Below are 14,721 nucleotides of genomic sequence, written 5' to 3'. Positions count from 1 at the left end.
CGATTTACCGGTCGATCTACATCCCAATCCTCACCTATGGTCATGAGCTTTGGGTAATGATCAAAAGAACAAGATTGCGAATACAAGCGGCCGAAATGAGTTTCCTCCATAGGGTGGCCGGGCTCAGCCTTAGAGATAGGGTGAGGAGCTCGGACATTCGGGAGGGACTCTGAGTAGGACCGCTGCTCCTCCGGATCGAAAGGAGTCAGTTGAGGTGGTTTGGGCATCTGGTCAGGATGCCTCCTGGACGCCTCCCTGGGGAGGTGTTTCAGGCATGTCCTGCCGGCAGGAGGCCCCCAGGTCGACCCAGGACACGTTGGAGAGGTTACATTTCCAATCTGGTCCGGGAACGCCTTGGGGTCCTGCCGGAGGAGCTGGTGGAGGTGGCTGGGTACAGGACAGTCTGGAGCTCCCTAGTTGGGATGCTGCCCCCGCGACCCCGACCCGGATAAGTGGAGGAAGACGACGACGACTTCTAATTAAGCATCCTAAGACCAAGCAAGGTGATATTCCATAATTAAAAGAGCATTACAGCTATTGGTCACAAGTAATGAGAATAGAAATAAATAGCTTTAAAAGCCATTTATTTAGCCCACATTACTCTACTATTTTCCATTACAACACACTGCTCAATGACTTTGCTACCAAGAAGGGAAGCCATAATAAATTCCATCTCCTGACTCCCTTATCTGACCTTCAAGGTCCCATGCAAAAGACGAGACTTACTCTCTGAATACAATTGTAATGTTGGGAAAGGCTAACAAATTTATTTGTCCACAGCAATGTCAGAGGTCAAATAGACAGTCGGGTGTCCAACAGCCTTGCTCTGCTGGGAATGTTGTGTTCTTCCCTGTACCAAAATAATTCCGTGATTAACCATCCCTTGCAGCACCACCTAGAAGGTAGTCAAAACAATTTCATTGCCTGACTTCTCTTCTGCCACTATTTACATCCTGCTGCAACTCCAAGGTCTAATGCATATAAGGAGACTTCTCTTTTTAATAAAATTAATCTTATTTTGTCTCATTAAATAGTTCTTCACAAGTTGGTTATAATTAAAATTTTACGAATTTTAACACATTTTATGAAATATTTTAAAGTTTGACTATTTGTTTTATGCTAATCTATTTCAGTTTTGAAATCAATATGTTTTATTTTGATCTTTGTGAAGCACTTTGTGATTATGTCTGTGATAAGAGCTATATAAATAAAAATGTACTTCACTGGGTTAAACTGGAGGTTGACACAATTTCCACATTTCGTTGATCAAAAGTGTAATAAAACAAAAAAACTGACAGCATCCTTTTCCCCTGAAGTTCACCAATTATCCCATCTCACTAAGAAGGTGTGCTGTGTCTGGCAGCATAGTGTCCAGACCATGGTGGCGCTACCAGGAGATAAGCCAGTACATCAGAAGATGCTGAGGCCGTAGGAGTGCAAGAGCCTAGCAGCAGCACCGCTACCTCTGCCTTTGTGCTAGGAGGAGGAATGCCAGAGCCCTGCCAGTGACCACCATCATCATCATCAAGGCTCCAGTGAATGGTCAGTGTCGTCCAGCACCAGTGCGTTGAGCCTACCAGGTGAACCAGTTGTTTCCAGTGCCTGCATTGGCTACGGCAACTCCGAATTGTTGGAGGTCGCCTGCAATGACATCGAGCCATCAAGTGTGGGGTTTACCTTGTGGTCATCTCCAGCCATGGCTCTCGAGTCAAGCTGCAGAATGGCTCTGGTTGGATGGTCAAAAGAAAGACGGAGGACATGGCCAAGCCAACGGACGCGGAAATTACCTCCAGTGGTCCACAAATGTGGCCACAAATGTCTGGTCAAACAGAAGCAGACTCCATGAGGGTGGTATGAGGGCCCAACGTCCACAGGTGGGGGTTGTACTTACAGCCTAACACTGTGCAGGATGTTTGGAATTTTCCAGAGAATACCGGTGCCCTGTGCTCTTAAAAATATCTTTCCGGAGTTTTCTACTTTCAGAAATGATGTATGGTTTTAGAGAAATCCATTAAAAAGTGATTATCTCATCATATACTGTGATATATTGTAAGCAATAGGTCTTTTTTTTTTTTTTTGCTAAGCACGCCCCCTGCCCCGCAGAGCTCCATGCAATAGGAAACTGAGCGCCGACCAAAACAAACCAATAGCGTTCAGACTACCGCTTAGATGCTTCAAATTTAAGGAATACATTGGCTGATGCAGAGTTGATGAACTTTTCAAAGACAAGTCTCTAAAATATAAATATATGAGAACACAACATGACATGAGAATAATAGTCGTAAAACAACGTGTTTTAGCTGTTTGTCGCTACAGAAGCACATTTATAAACAGAAACGTGAAGTCGCCATCTTAAACAAACAGAGCAAGAGTTTTTGTGTGACATGCTTGTCAGCCACTAGATGGTGCCATCGGATAATGGCACCATCTAGTTTCTTACTCAAGAAAGTGCGTGTGTGTGTGTGTGTGTGTGTGTGCGTGCGTGCGTGCGTGCGTGCGTGCGTGTGCTCTGGCTTCTTGATCCCCAGTGAGTCGTGGAGGATGGCTGCTTATACTGAGCCAGGATCCTCTGGAGGTTTATTCCTGTTAAAAGGGAGTTTTCCTCCCCACTGTTGCTGCATGCTTGCTTAGTATGAGGATTGCTGTAAAGACTCTGACACTAGTCAGTGACTCGATGCAACCTGCTGGGTTCCTTATATAGGAAACTTTGTACTGATTGGCTTAATGACCTGACCTGTGTTGGAATGTTTACTGTGTGAAGGTCCTCTCTGGTCATGATTTGGCGCTTTAGAAATAAACTGAATTGAATCAACGTTCTTCCTCCTCACCTCTGGAAGGAGGCTTTTACATTCCTCAGCCCCATTACAAATGGTCGCCTGAGTACTGGTGTGGTCCTGTCCTCACTAAAAGCAGCTGTGGTTTGACCTATCCTGAAAAAAACCTCTGCTGATGCTTCTTTGTTTGAGAACTAGAGACGACTTTCCACCCTCCCTTTTACCTCTAAACTGCTGGAGAAAGTTGTTTGCCAGCAGCAGGTGTCCCATCTATTGGACTCAGATTTATTTTGAGATATTTCAGTCAGGGTTTAGGTCTGGGCACAGCACTGAGTCCGCCTTACTTAGGGTTTTAAATGACATCTATGTGTCTTCAGATCGCGCAGCAGACCAGTTCCTGTTGATTGTGCCTCGCTCCAGGTCCAGGACACGTGGGGATAGGGCATTTTCTGTTTTAGCCCCGCCCCTCTGAAACAAGTTACCTCTTAACATTAAGCTATCTCCATCTTTAGCTGCTTTTAGGAGTTGCCTGAAGACTCATTTTTATCGTCCGGCTTTTACCTTATCTGTTCGGTGACTGGTTTTAACTGATTTTAAAAGTTTTAAATTTTGCTTGCCGTTATCGATTTTTTATTTTTGATCCTTATCTTATTAGTGTTTTGTTTCTATGTTTCATTTGTGTTGTGTTCAGCGCTTTGGGCCCCCCTTGAGGATGATGGGAAGTGCTATACAAATAAAAGTTGACTGAATTCACAGATGAAAGCAGGTTCGTACTGGGGTCATGTGACAGACGTGACACAGTCTAGAGCAGGTGTCAACTAACTCCAGCCTTCGAGGGCTACCATACTGCTAGTTTTCTGTTTCTTGCTCTGCCACACCGGAATGGAGTAAATTAACCCTCTCCTTAACTGTTCACTTATACAGGAAACTTTTTACTGATTGGCTTAATGAAATGACCTGTATTGGAATGTTTACCATGTGAAGTGCCTTGAGACGACTCTTGTCATAATTTGGTGCTTTAGAAGTAAACTTGAATTGAATTAACTCTGCACAGGCCCGTTACTTACTCATTCATTTCAATCAGGTGTGTAGAAGCAAAGAAACAGCTAACATGTGCAGAATGGTAACCCTCGAGAACCAGACTTGGTGACGCCTGGTCTAGACACCGTGGAGAACGTTCTGCTGCCTGCAACATCTTCCAGCATGACCGCTTTGGCAGTGAGTCAGAAATGGTGTGCAGGTGCGCACAGCCCTCCCCGTGCTCACCAGAGGAAGCCTGACTGCCATCAGGTACCGAGATGAGATCCTCAGACCCCTTGTGAGACCACATGCTGGTGCGGTTGGCCCTGGGTTCCTCCTAATGCAGGACAATGCTAGACCTCATGTGGCTGGAGTGGCAGGTCCTGCAGGATGAAGGCATTGATGCTATGGACTGGCCCGCCTGTCCACCTGAGACATCATGTCTCTCTCCATCCACCAACGCCACCTTCCACCCCAGACTGTCCAGGTGGTGGTGGATGCTTTAGTCCAGGTTTGGCTTATACGCAATATCGTTTTTAGATTAGCATAATCGGTGTTTCATTTTTCATAATTACCTTTTAGTTATGTTTGTATGCTGCTTTCACTTTTACATTGCTCTCAGTTATTTTATGATTTAAGTCTAAGTCTTGTTCAGCGCCTTGGGCTCCCGTCAAGGCAGTGGAAGGCACCATTTAAAAATATGTGATAACTGATGCCCAGATGTTGTAGGGAGGTCATGCAGGCACATGAAGACCACACCTACTACAGAGTTTCAATCTCACTTGTTTTAAGGATGTTACACCACAGCTGGATCAGCCAGTTTTTGCACTTTAACTCTTAGTGTGACTCCAAATCCAGACCTTCATGGGTTGATACGTTTGATTTCCAGTGATAATTTCTGTGTGATTTTTGTGGTCAGCATCGAGTAACGCACCGAGTTTGGGGAAAACGATGAGGTATTCGGTGTTGCACTGTGGGCAGGCCACTCGAGCTGTGCTGTTGCCCCGTTGCTTCTCATCCACCCAGCGCTGAAGACAGGCTTGATGGACCCACTTAGTTGAGCCACGGCATCGACAAGGTCGCACCCACTCTGCTGTGCGATCATCCTCGTCTGTTGCAAAGCACACCCAGCAGCTCCTAAAACGTGCACACACAGACAAGTGGAGTGATAATATAAACACAAGGAACGAATCAACAGTCACATCTTCACTCATTACCATGAAAGTTGGAAAATGCACAGATCACTTCCTCTTGTTGGCAGTGTTTCCCTTACATAGACATAGCCGTGGTTGCCCGCCACGGCTGAAATCCCAAGTTTTTTTTTTTGAGCCGTTTCCCGATGAAGCAGCGGGAACTACTCTGTTGTTGCTTGTGATCACAGCCAGCAGGCAGCAAGGAGGAGGAGGCAGGGCAGGGTGGGTACAGCTAGGGATGAGCCGGATACTCGTTTCAGATGGATAAAGCATTTTTGACGAATTCGAGCATGAAACGAGTAAAACTCGTTAACATCTGTAATCGTGCTGAAGGAAAATCCTCATTGGGAAACAGGCTGTCTTCACGCTCTGTGATTGACCAGTCTCATAGAGCGCCTGCCCCTCCCTACACAACATCTGCAGCCGGGAGCTCAGTCAGCTCTGCCCAGGCATCCACGCACACACACAGACAGTAACGGATCTCTGTGCTTGCTTCACTGTTGCTCACGTTTCTTCAGTACTCCCTAGGTTTTCTTCAGCTCGCCTCTTTTTCAGTTCAATATTTAAAGTTACTTTTTTCGTAACGTACGTGGTGCATTTGACAAGACAGAGCTGAAAACGGCTCGTGCATGCGTCGGTCACTGCCTCCACTCCGGTCGGGTAGTTTTAAAATTATTTTAACTCTCCCTCTCGCCCTCTCTATCTCTCTCTCACACACACACCTTAATCAACATTAATTTGTTTAACTGTGTGTGGGAAAATGCCAACAATGTTAGGAAAAAAATCAGTTTAATCAAATTAAAATTAATAAAAATTAAAAAGTTGTGTCTGGTTCTAGTGTTTCATATTTCCTAGTTCCTACTGCATGAGTTCAGATGTATTAATTCATGCACTTAAATATTAATGTTCAGATTTTATTGAAAAACTTGTAATAGTTTCTTTATTATTGTGATAAAAAATATTTAATCTCAATTCTGTGGTTGCTCTGTAAATAGTTTTCAAATAAACAATACACATAGCAACTTCTGATCAATTCTTATCAATTTCAGATTTATAATTATGTATTGATGTAAATCACACCCACTAATTTCCAAATAATAAATAAGAGGTGCATTAATCTGTGTATTAGGGCTGTAGCGACGCCTCGATGACGTCAACGGCTCGATTCTAAAAATTTGTCGATGTCAGATCCGGTAGTCGACGCACCGCGCCCACTTGTTGCATCCCCAGGAGTTTGTAAATAGAAGAGGAATCTGCATGTTTTTCCTCTAGTTCGCCCTCTTCTCCACCTTCACTAACATCTCCGCCAAATACCGAAGACCCGGAATAATGTCCGTCCGCTACTAGATTCCTTTCCTGTTTTGCCCGCCTTCGTCTCCCGGCAACGGACAACAACTTCCGGGGTCAGATGTGCTGCTCCGTCTCTACCGCAGATGTAGAACATCACCGGGAGCGTTTCTCCCTTCATAAAGGAGCTTCTTTCAGACATTAGGAGAGCTGTTTTGGTGGTAGCAGTCTCCTCTGTGTTGGTCTGTTTGCTGCTGGGTGTTTTTGGTTTATAGAAACTTGGTAACTTGAACGTAACGTTGGTAAAGCTACTGTTAGCATTTTCGCTAACAGCTTCTTGCGTTTGGATAAGCTGTTACGTTTTGGTTTAGAGTTAATCTTTTTTTGTGGGGTAGATCTTTCTTTTATTACATTTAGAGTGTTGTGGGTTTTTGGTTTCGTTTAAAATATCACCTTGAGTTTGGTTTAACCACCCAGTTTAGAGTTGGACCTTTGGAGATTCTTATTTTTGTCCAGAAACCAGTAATCTTTGCCCAGTGGGACATCCCTACTTATTTGTACTTTTGTTTTAATTCCCCACAGGCAGAATTAGTTTTATTATTCCCAACCTGTGGATGGAAAGGTTTATGATTTTTTGTAGTTGTAAATAAACCTGATCATCATTTTAGCTTTTAAATCCCACGTTATGGTCCCTTCCTTTTTTGCACACGAGCCAAACTCCCCAGGAAGCGTCGTAACACCACTCGCCTCACGCACATAAGTGACCAAAACAAAGCAGCATGGAGACACTCCATCTTCTACCTACTCTCAGGCAGCAGCCTGCACTCCCAAGTTCTACACGTCACCAGAACATAACCAACCAACACAATAAAAGCAGTGTTATACAAAATGAAGGCCTGTAGTGTTTATTCTCTTACAGTAACAATTTATCAATTTTTTTGAGGAATTTATTAGAGATTTTTTGGTTTTTATTAACTGTGCAATAGAAAAATAATCAATAGATTAATTTTCTAAATAGTCATTAGAATAGTCGACTATTCGATAAAATAATCGTCAGAATAATCGTTTTAAAAATAATCGTTTACCCCCAGCCCTACTGTGTATCTCCTTTGATCCCCATTAGTGATATTTTCAGCACCAGAACAATTAAGCAAAGAAACAGATTCCTGTTTATGTTAGTAATTTTATTTATTAGGTGCATCTGACCTGTTCTATTTTTCTCTGAAATGAGATCAAATCAGTGCTTCTATGGGTTGTCTCCTCTCTCCACTAGAAAAATTTATTTTATTATAATGTTCACTGTAATGCATCTTGATGTTCTTAACAAATAAATTAAATCAAAGATATTGGTCAATAATGCCAAATATGTAAATTTGTGTTTGTCATTTTTATACTGGCTTAAAAATACTTCATTAAGTCTACTAAGCAGGGGTGTAGAACGTGTTTAATAGGACCAGCCCAGTAATGATCTTGGACCAAAATAAAGGGGGGCAAAAGGAAATGTTTTTTCAGCTGAGTGGGTGAGGCCTCCGGTTGGCTCCATGGACGGGCTTTCTGCGCCCAGCTCTCGCATGTCGATTCAGGGTCATGGAAATTACGAATAATCAATCTACTCTCTCTCTGAGTCACGCGGGTGCAGCTTCCAAGATGGCCGCAAGCTAGGGAGCTCTCTTCCCCGCACATGCTACTAACAGGATTTTAGCTGAAAAACGCAACTATACTGGTGGAATATTGTGCCTTGGGAGTACTGAGTCTGCGTACGTTTGATATTTAGTCTGAAAAGATTAAAAAGCTATGTCGACGTTGTCGAAATATTTTAAAAGCTCGTCACGAGTGTGTACCCGGAAAGGCCAGGTCCATGAAGACGACAGCGATACGGGAGAAACCCCAGCACCCACGACTGCGACAGTCGGCCTGGAAAGACTTTTTGCAGAAATATCGAAAATGAGTGAAATGCTCCAGAATGTCGCGACAGATGTCGTGTCTATTAAACAGGCCACTGCCGAGCTGACTACGACGGTGACAGCAATGTAGGAGAAGCTCGGTGAGGTCAAAACGCGAATTACGCAGCTGGAGGAGACGTCAGAACAGCTTCAGAAAGATAAGGAAAGTGGGAACAAACAAATTGAGAAGATGTGGAACCGGATACAAGCCCTCGAGAACCACAGCAGGCGAAATAATGTGAGACTGGTGGGACTAAGGGAGACCTTCGGAACGCTGCCTGAATGCGTGCGGAAGATCCTGGCTGAGGGCCTCGGCGTGCAGATGAGTGAGGAGTTTGAGATGGAGCGGGTGCACAGACAGGTGGCGCCAATGCCGAATGAAGGGCAACCCCCGAGGCCGGTACTGATCCGCTTCTTGAGTCAGTCGGCGCGGGACAAGGTGATGGCGCGGCTAAGGAGAAGCGAGGGATTGTTTGGGAGGGATGCCGCCTCTCTGTGTTCCCGGACATGTCGAAGGAGCTGGCGGAGAGACGGAAGGCCTTCACCTCGGTAAAGCGCAAGTTGCAAGACCTGGATATTAGATACACTCTGGCTTTCCCGGTGACGCTGCACTTCAGATGGAAGGGAAAAAACGTGAGCTGCAACACTGTGGAATCAGCGGAGAAGATAATAAAGGAGCGGTGAAGGAGGTGATGTGAACTTCAGAGGAAGGTGAGCTGTTTACTTCAAAAACTGTGCGTTCTGGTTGAATTGATAAGAGCTGTGCGGGATGACGAAGAGCTTCCTGGCACATTGGACGGTTACCATGGGAACGGCGTTAATCCCGCAGACCATGACGAGGTTTAATTTCTTTTTTTTCACATGGTTTTTCAACACCGAAGAGTGTTTACCACATGGACACTGGTTGTCTAGGAACAGCCGGACATTTTTTGTTTTGTCTTCTTTTTTTCCTTTGTTTGTTTTTTTATGCGCCCGGTCTGGGTTGTTCTATGTTCTGTGGATTCAGAAGAAGGCTGGTATAAGTTTGTTAATGTAGATGTTGGAAACGGGATTATTTTCTGCAAGGAGCTGAAGACAGCAGTAGCATTTAAAAGTTTACATGTCTGACAGACAACTGAAGTTGATTTCTTGGAACATGAATGGATGCAGTAGCCCAATTAAGAGGAAAAATTTGTAACATTCTTGAAGAATAACCACGCAGATATTGTTTTTATACAGGAGACTCACATGCGGGAGCTTGAAATAGGGAAATTCAAGGTGGGATGGGTGGGACATCTATTTCACAGCTCATTTTCAAGTAAATGTAATGGGGTTATGATCCTGGTCCACAAAAATGTGAGCTTCATTTTATGAAAGCAAAGTAAAGATACAGAGGGCCGAATTATATGTGTGGAAGCAGTAATAGAAGGAGTCCAGTTAGTACTGTGCAACATATATGCACCCAACAAGGGAGATCCAATCTTCTTCCATGAGGTGAATAAAATACTGGGCAGCACTGAAGGTGAAATAGTCCTGGCGGGGGATTTTAATGAGGTTATGGACCCAGTTTTGGACAGAAGTGTTTTCAGGCCTCCCCTCATGAATAAGGAAAGACAAGCCTTGCAAATGCTGAGTAGAGATATGGGACTAATAGATATATGGAGACTGATTAACCCAAATACAAAGGATTTCACCTTCTTTTCACATTGTCATAACACATTTTCAAGGATAGATTTTTTCTTACTTAGCAATTCCCTGGTAGACAAAGTAGCAAATTGCAACATACAACCAATATCTATTAAAGATCATGCACCTGTGGAACTACTGTTTTTGGTGAGTCAGAAGGTTGAACGAAGGGGAAGATGGAGATTAAACATTGGATTACTGTCAGATTTATCTTTTAGAAAGGCAGTGGAGGAGGACTTGAAAGTATTTTTGAAATCAATATAGGTAGTACTGCAGAAATAACCACAGTATGGGAGGCCTCAAAGGCATACATCAGAGGAAAATTTATAGCACATGCAGCTAGAAAGAAAAAAGAGAGTATTAACAAGATTAAGGAATTAGAGGAGGAAATAAAAAGAAAAGAACTAGAACTGTCAAAAAGCATTTCTGATAGTAAACTTCAGGAATTATGTAAACTTAAATACTCCCTACACAGCATATATAACAAGAAAGCGGAATATGCTTTGTATAGGCTAAAAACAAGTTATTATGAAGGAGGGGAGAAAATGGGGAAATTGTTGGCTAGACAACTAAAAGAAAAAAATAATAGTAATTCCATCCCAGTTATAAAACTGGGGGATGAAGAAATTTACACAGCTAAAGGCATAAATAATATCTTCCAGCAATATTACGAAAAACTGTACACATCTTCAATCTCGGTGGATAAGCCAAAAGAAAATATAGAACGGTTCCTTCTGAATGTAGGTCTGCCCAAGCTTAAAAGTCATGAAACAGAGGGACTAGATTTGACTATAACTGAGGCCGAAATTAGGAAGGCGATTGCCTCCATTATGACGGACTTCCTGTGGAGTACTATAAGACCTTTGCAGATATTGTTGCACCAATACTCCGTGAGGTATACCAGGAAATGTTTGATAAGGGCTGCGTAGTACCAACTTTCAACGAAGCGGTGATATCACTAATCCCCAAACCAGGTAAAGATCCAACTGACCCTTCAAGTTATAGACCCATTAGTTTGCTCAACCTTGACTGCAAAATTCTTACAAAGATACTGGTGACACGTTTACAACGGGTATTACCAAATATCATACATCCTAATCAAGTTGGGTTTATGAAAAATAGAACATCGACAGACAATGTTAGACTCCTACTACATCTGATGTGGCTAAGTCAATCCCGAGATGTTCCTATTGCTGCTCTATCTTTGGATGCTGAAAAGGCGTTTGATAGGGTGGAGTGGCAATTTTTGCTCTCTACTCTATTGCATTTTGGTTTCACTGCTGATTTTATAAAATGGATTACAATGTTATATAAAGAACCTAAGGCTGTGGTGATGACAAATGGGATAGTCTCCCCTTTCTTCAACCTGACTAGAGGGACTAGACAGGGATGCTCTCTGAGCCCCTTATTATTCATTATTTTCTTGGAGGTCCTAGCAGTGTCCATCAGAACGCACCAGGGAATAAAAGGAATAAGGGTAGGGGGCAATGAATATAAGTTACTGCTGTATGCGGACAGCATTTTGGCAGTGGTATCGGAGCCCTTAAAGTCGCTACCACACTTAATGGATACTATACAATCTTTTTCTAAACTTTCTGGGTACTCCATTAATTGGAGTAAATCAGAGGCAATGCCCCTTTCTAAGCTATGCATTTCATCCATGGTAGAAACATTTAAATTTAAATGGATGCGTAGGGGAATGAAATATCTCGGTATTAACGTCTCTGAGGATATAGATGAGATAATAGCATTGAATTTCAACCCCCTGCTTCAAAGGCTAAAAACAAATCTTGATAAATGGTCAAAACTAAAATTGAGTCTGATGGGAAAAATTAATACTATAAAGATGATAGTTGCCCCACAAATTACATATGTTGTAATGATGTTGCCAATTAAGATTCCACCTGCCATCTTTAGACAACTAGATGATGTAATAAAAAAAAAATTATGGAATGGGAAAAAACCAAGACTGAAATTAAGGAAATTATGTGCACATAGGGAGAAAGGAGGGCTGGGTTTGCCAGACCTGAGATTGTATTATCTAGCATTGAAGATGACAAAAATAGCAAGGTATTGGCAAACAATAACAGATAAACCAGGGTGGATGGAGGTGGAGGAAAAGATATGTTTACCTTTTCAACCTTCAGCAATACTAGCACAAAGGTCTAATATTACTAATCCAGTACTTTTACATTCAAAGGATGTATGGAACAAAGTCCATAGACTGTTAAACCTCAAACATACTCAGCAGAAATATTCCCCATTATGGTATAATCCCAAGGTCCGCATAGGGAAAAAACCTGTTTACTGGAAAGAGTGGCAAGTGAAAGGATTAAATACTATTGGAGATTTGTTTAAGGATGGGGCGTTTCTGTCATATGCTGAACTAGTGCAAGAGTTTAACTTAGAGGGAAGGGGTCACTTTCGGAAGTTCTTGCAAATGAGAAGTTGTATTACCTCGCAGCCATATAATATTGAAGACAACACAGTAACTGAGTATATGAAACTTCCAACTAGTAAACAAAAAGCCTCACAGTTCTATAGAATCATTAACTCTCTCCTCAGTGATGATTCCAACCAGTTAAAAATGATCTGGCAGAAAGACCTTGGCATAATGTTTGATGATATGGAGAACAATTGTTGTTAACTGTGGTAAACACGTAAGAGGTGAGGAGTAAACTCACGCAATACAATGTGCTAAACAGATACTATTATACACCATCTAGACTGTTTAGAATGAAGCTAGTGGATGATGATTTGTGTTGGAAATGCAAAACGAGTATTGGGACGTTCACGCATTGTATTAGGGAATGTGCTCCTATCAGATGTTTTTGGACCCGTATTGTCAAGATCTTAAGTAATTGGTGTGGAACAGACATCCCTTTTAACCCAGAACTGTGCTTATTGGGAGATAAATCTCAGTTGCCTAATGTAAATAAGTGTAATTTTTCAATTATCTCAGTGGGGTTAATAACAGCCTGTCGAGTCATTTTAAGACACTGGAAAGCAGTAGAATCTCCAGAGGTTAAGGAATGGGTCTGTGCAATGGCCGAATCTGCATCATATGAATGTATGCTCAGTAAAATGAGTGAAGACAACAGAGAGGGAACTTCTCCAGGGTATATACAGCAATCCTTAAGTAAAATTTACTACTTTTTAATACCTTTTTTTACTACCTTCAGAATTTTTTTAAAACCATCACAACACTAAATTGCAAGTGTTAATCAGCGACCTATTTACACATATTTTAACATATATAACATATAAAAAGAATAGACTTAGAGACTCACTGATGTTGACAACGTATTGCACATATTTATTTTACTTAGAAAATAAAACAAACATAAAATGTGCAATGGAGAGAATGGACAGTTCCAGCACACTGGCATTTACTGCAAGTTGATGCATTCCAAACTGATATCTTTTATGAACTGTTTTATTTTCACAAATTGGAAACATGAACTGGTGAACTATTGTTTGCACTTGTGCTATAGGCCTAATATGAACCTTTGGGCAAAATAGGCTATGGCAAGTGCCTTAATTCCATGGCTTTTTCCTCAATAGTTTTGTCCATTTTGACCAGTTCCTCTTTTTTCTCCTTGTGTCTCCTTCTAAGTGTGTTTGATTTGGTGATTAGCTGAGCCATTTTTGACCCAGCTTTCCCCTCTGCCTCCTCAGCTAATTTGTTGGCATCATTTTCAAGGATGGCACAGACTTCTTCCAGGACTTTGCGTTGCTGCTTGAGCTCCTGTAGTTCGTCCTCTGCGACCTTCCTTTTCTGTGTTTGAGCATCACTCTCCCTCTTTTTACGCTCTTGCTCCAGGTAGAGCCTGTACTGGGACCTTGCTGAGGCCACAGAAGCCAGCAAGTCCTTGGTTAAAGGCACCTTGAGGACACCACCACAGCTACTAACATTGTCACAGATTAACCTCAGTGCCTCCAAGGATTCACCTAGAAGGTTACAGGTTTCCACCTCCTTGTTAATGGAGAAGCCCCTCTCCACGGTGGCTTGTCCATGTGAAAGAAGTAAAACGCTCTGGCAGAATCTCAACAGGTCCATGTAGGATGGGCTGAGGGTCAAGTGTAGAAACACATCCACACGTTGCTTGAAAGGCTGGAAAGAGCGGAACTGTTCACCTCTAGCCTCAAGAGACAGCAATGATGTAAACTGCTGAATGATGACATCACCTACAACATAGATAAATAGTTACTTAATAGGTCATTTAAATGTAGTAGTCCCAGTTGGCCCATCAGACCATTTGGCAATACATACATCACAACATCATGTTATAACATCTAAGAAGAGCTAGGGATGTGTAAGGCTTCTTCTGAACTTTTTAATTTGATAAAGCATTGACACTTCCTGACTGTTGGGAGGAGAATGCAGAAAAACATCTTTCTAACGCACACTTCCCACACAACGCTCTAATCAATCCGAATAACCTATGCACTTTGACTGTCCCTATACAATATATTCTTACCAGCTGGGATGCCACCTGCCAAATGTTTGCCCTGGAGGAATGTTTGCACTATTCCCTTCATCTGTCTGATGCACCAATCAGGATCTCTGTGCATTCTTGAAGGGTCCAAACATGCTGTCTGCCTGACCACTTGGAACTTCAGGGGGCTTTTCTCCTGTAGCTTCACAACAACCTTAACCAGGCCCTGCAAACATTCTCGTCTGAAGGTGAGCACAGAAAGCTCACCAACCTTGAATCCTGGTTTGCTCTGAAGTTCCTGAGAAGTGAGGAACATTAGTGAATGTTCACTGCAAATGCTTTGGAAAATAATATTTATTTATCCCTATTTTCTTTTCATCTTCATATTATTACTATTAAT

General features: G+C 42.4%; 1 protein-coding gene across 4 annotated transcripts in view; it reads right to left on the bottom strand.

Annotated features, from left to right (window-relative positions):
• marchf5 (membrane-associated ring finger (C3HC4) 5) overlaps nt 1–14,721 on the bottom strand; it is a 41,882-nt gene that overhangs the window by 9,974 nt on the left and 17,187 nt on the right. Inside the window, exons 4-5 of one of the 4 annotated variants that reach the window (XM_054738605.2) lie at nt 14,364–14,619; nt 13,173–14,070 (exon numbers count right to left, since the gene is read on the bottom strand). In XM_054738605.2, the coding sequence (XP_054594580.2) occupies nt 13,406–14,070; nt 14,364–14,619 (921 nt within the window). In that variant the 3' untranslated portion in view covers nt 13,173–13,405. Of the gene's footprint in view, nt 1–4,728; nt 4,932–13,172; nt 14,071–14,120; nt 14,620–14,721 lie in introns of those variants that run through there. The other 3 variants (XM_070542310.1, XM_070542311.1, XM_070542309.1) reach the window with 3 other exon arrangements.

Source organism: Nothobranchius furzeri, chromosome 12 (assembly GCF_043380555.1).
Source record: "Nothobranchius furzeri strain GRZ-AD chromosome 12, NfurGRZ-RIMD1, whole genome shotgun sequence".
NCBI classification, from domain to species: Eukaryota; Metazoa; Chordata; class Actinopteri; order Cyprinodontiformes; family Nothobranchiidae; genus Nothobranchius; species Nothobranchius furzeri.
Note: the sequence above shows the minus strand (reverse complement) of the source record. Positions and strands in the feature narration are given on the sequence as shown.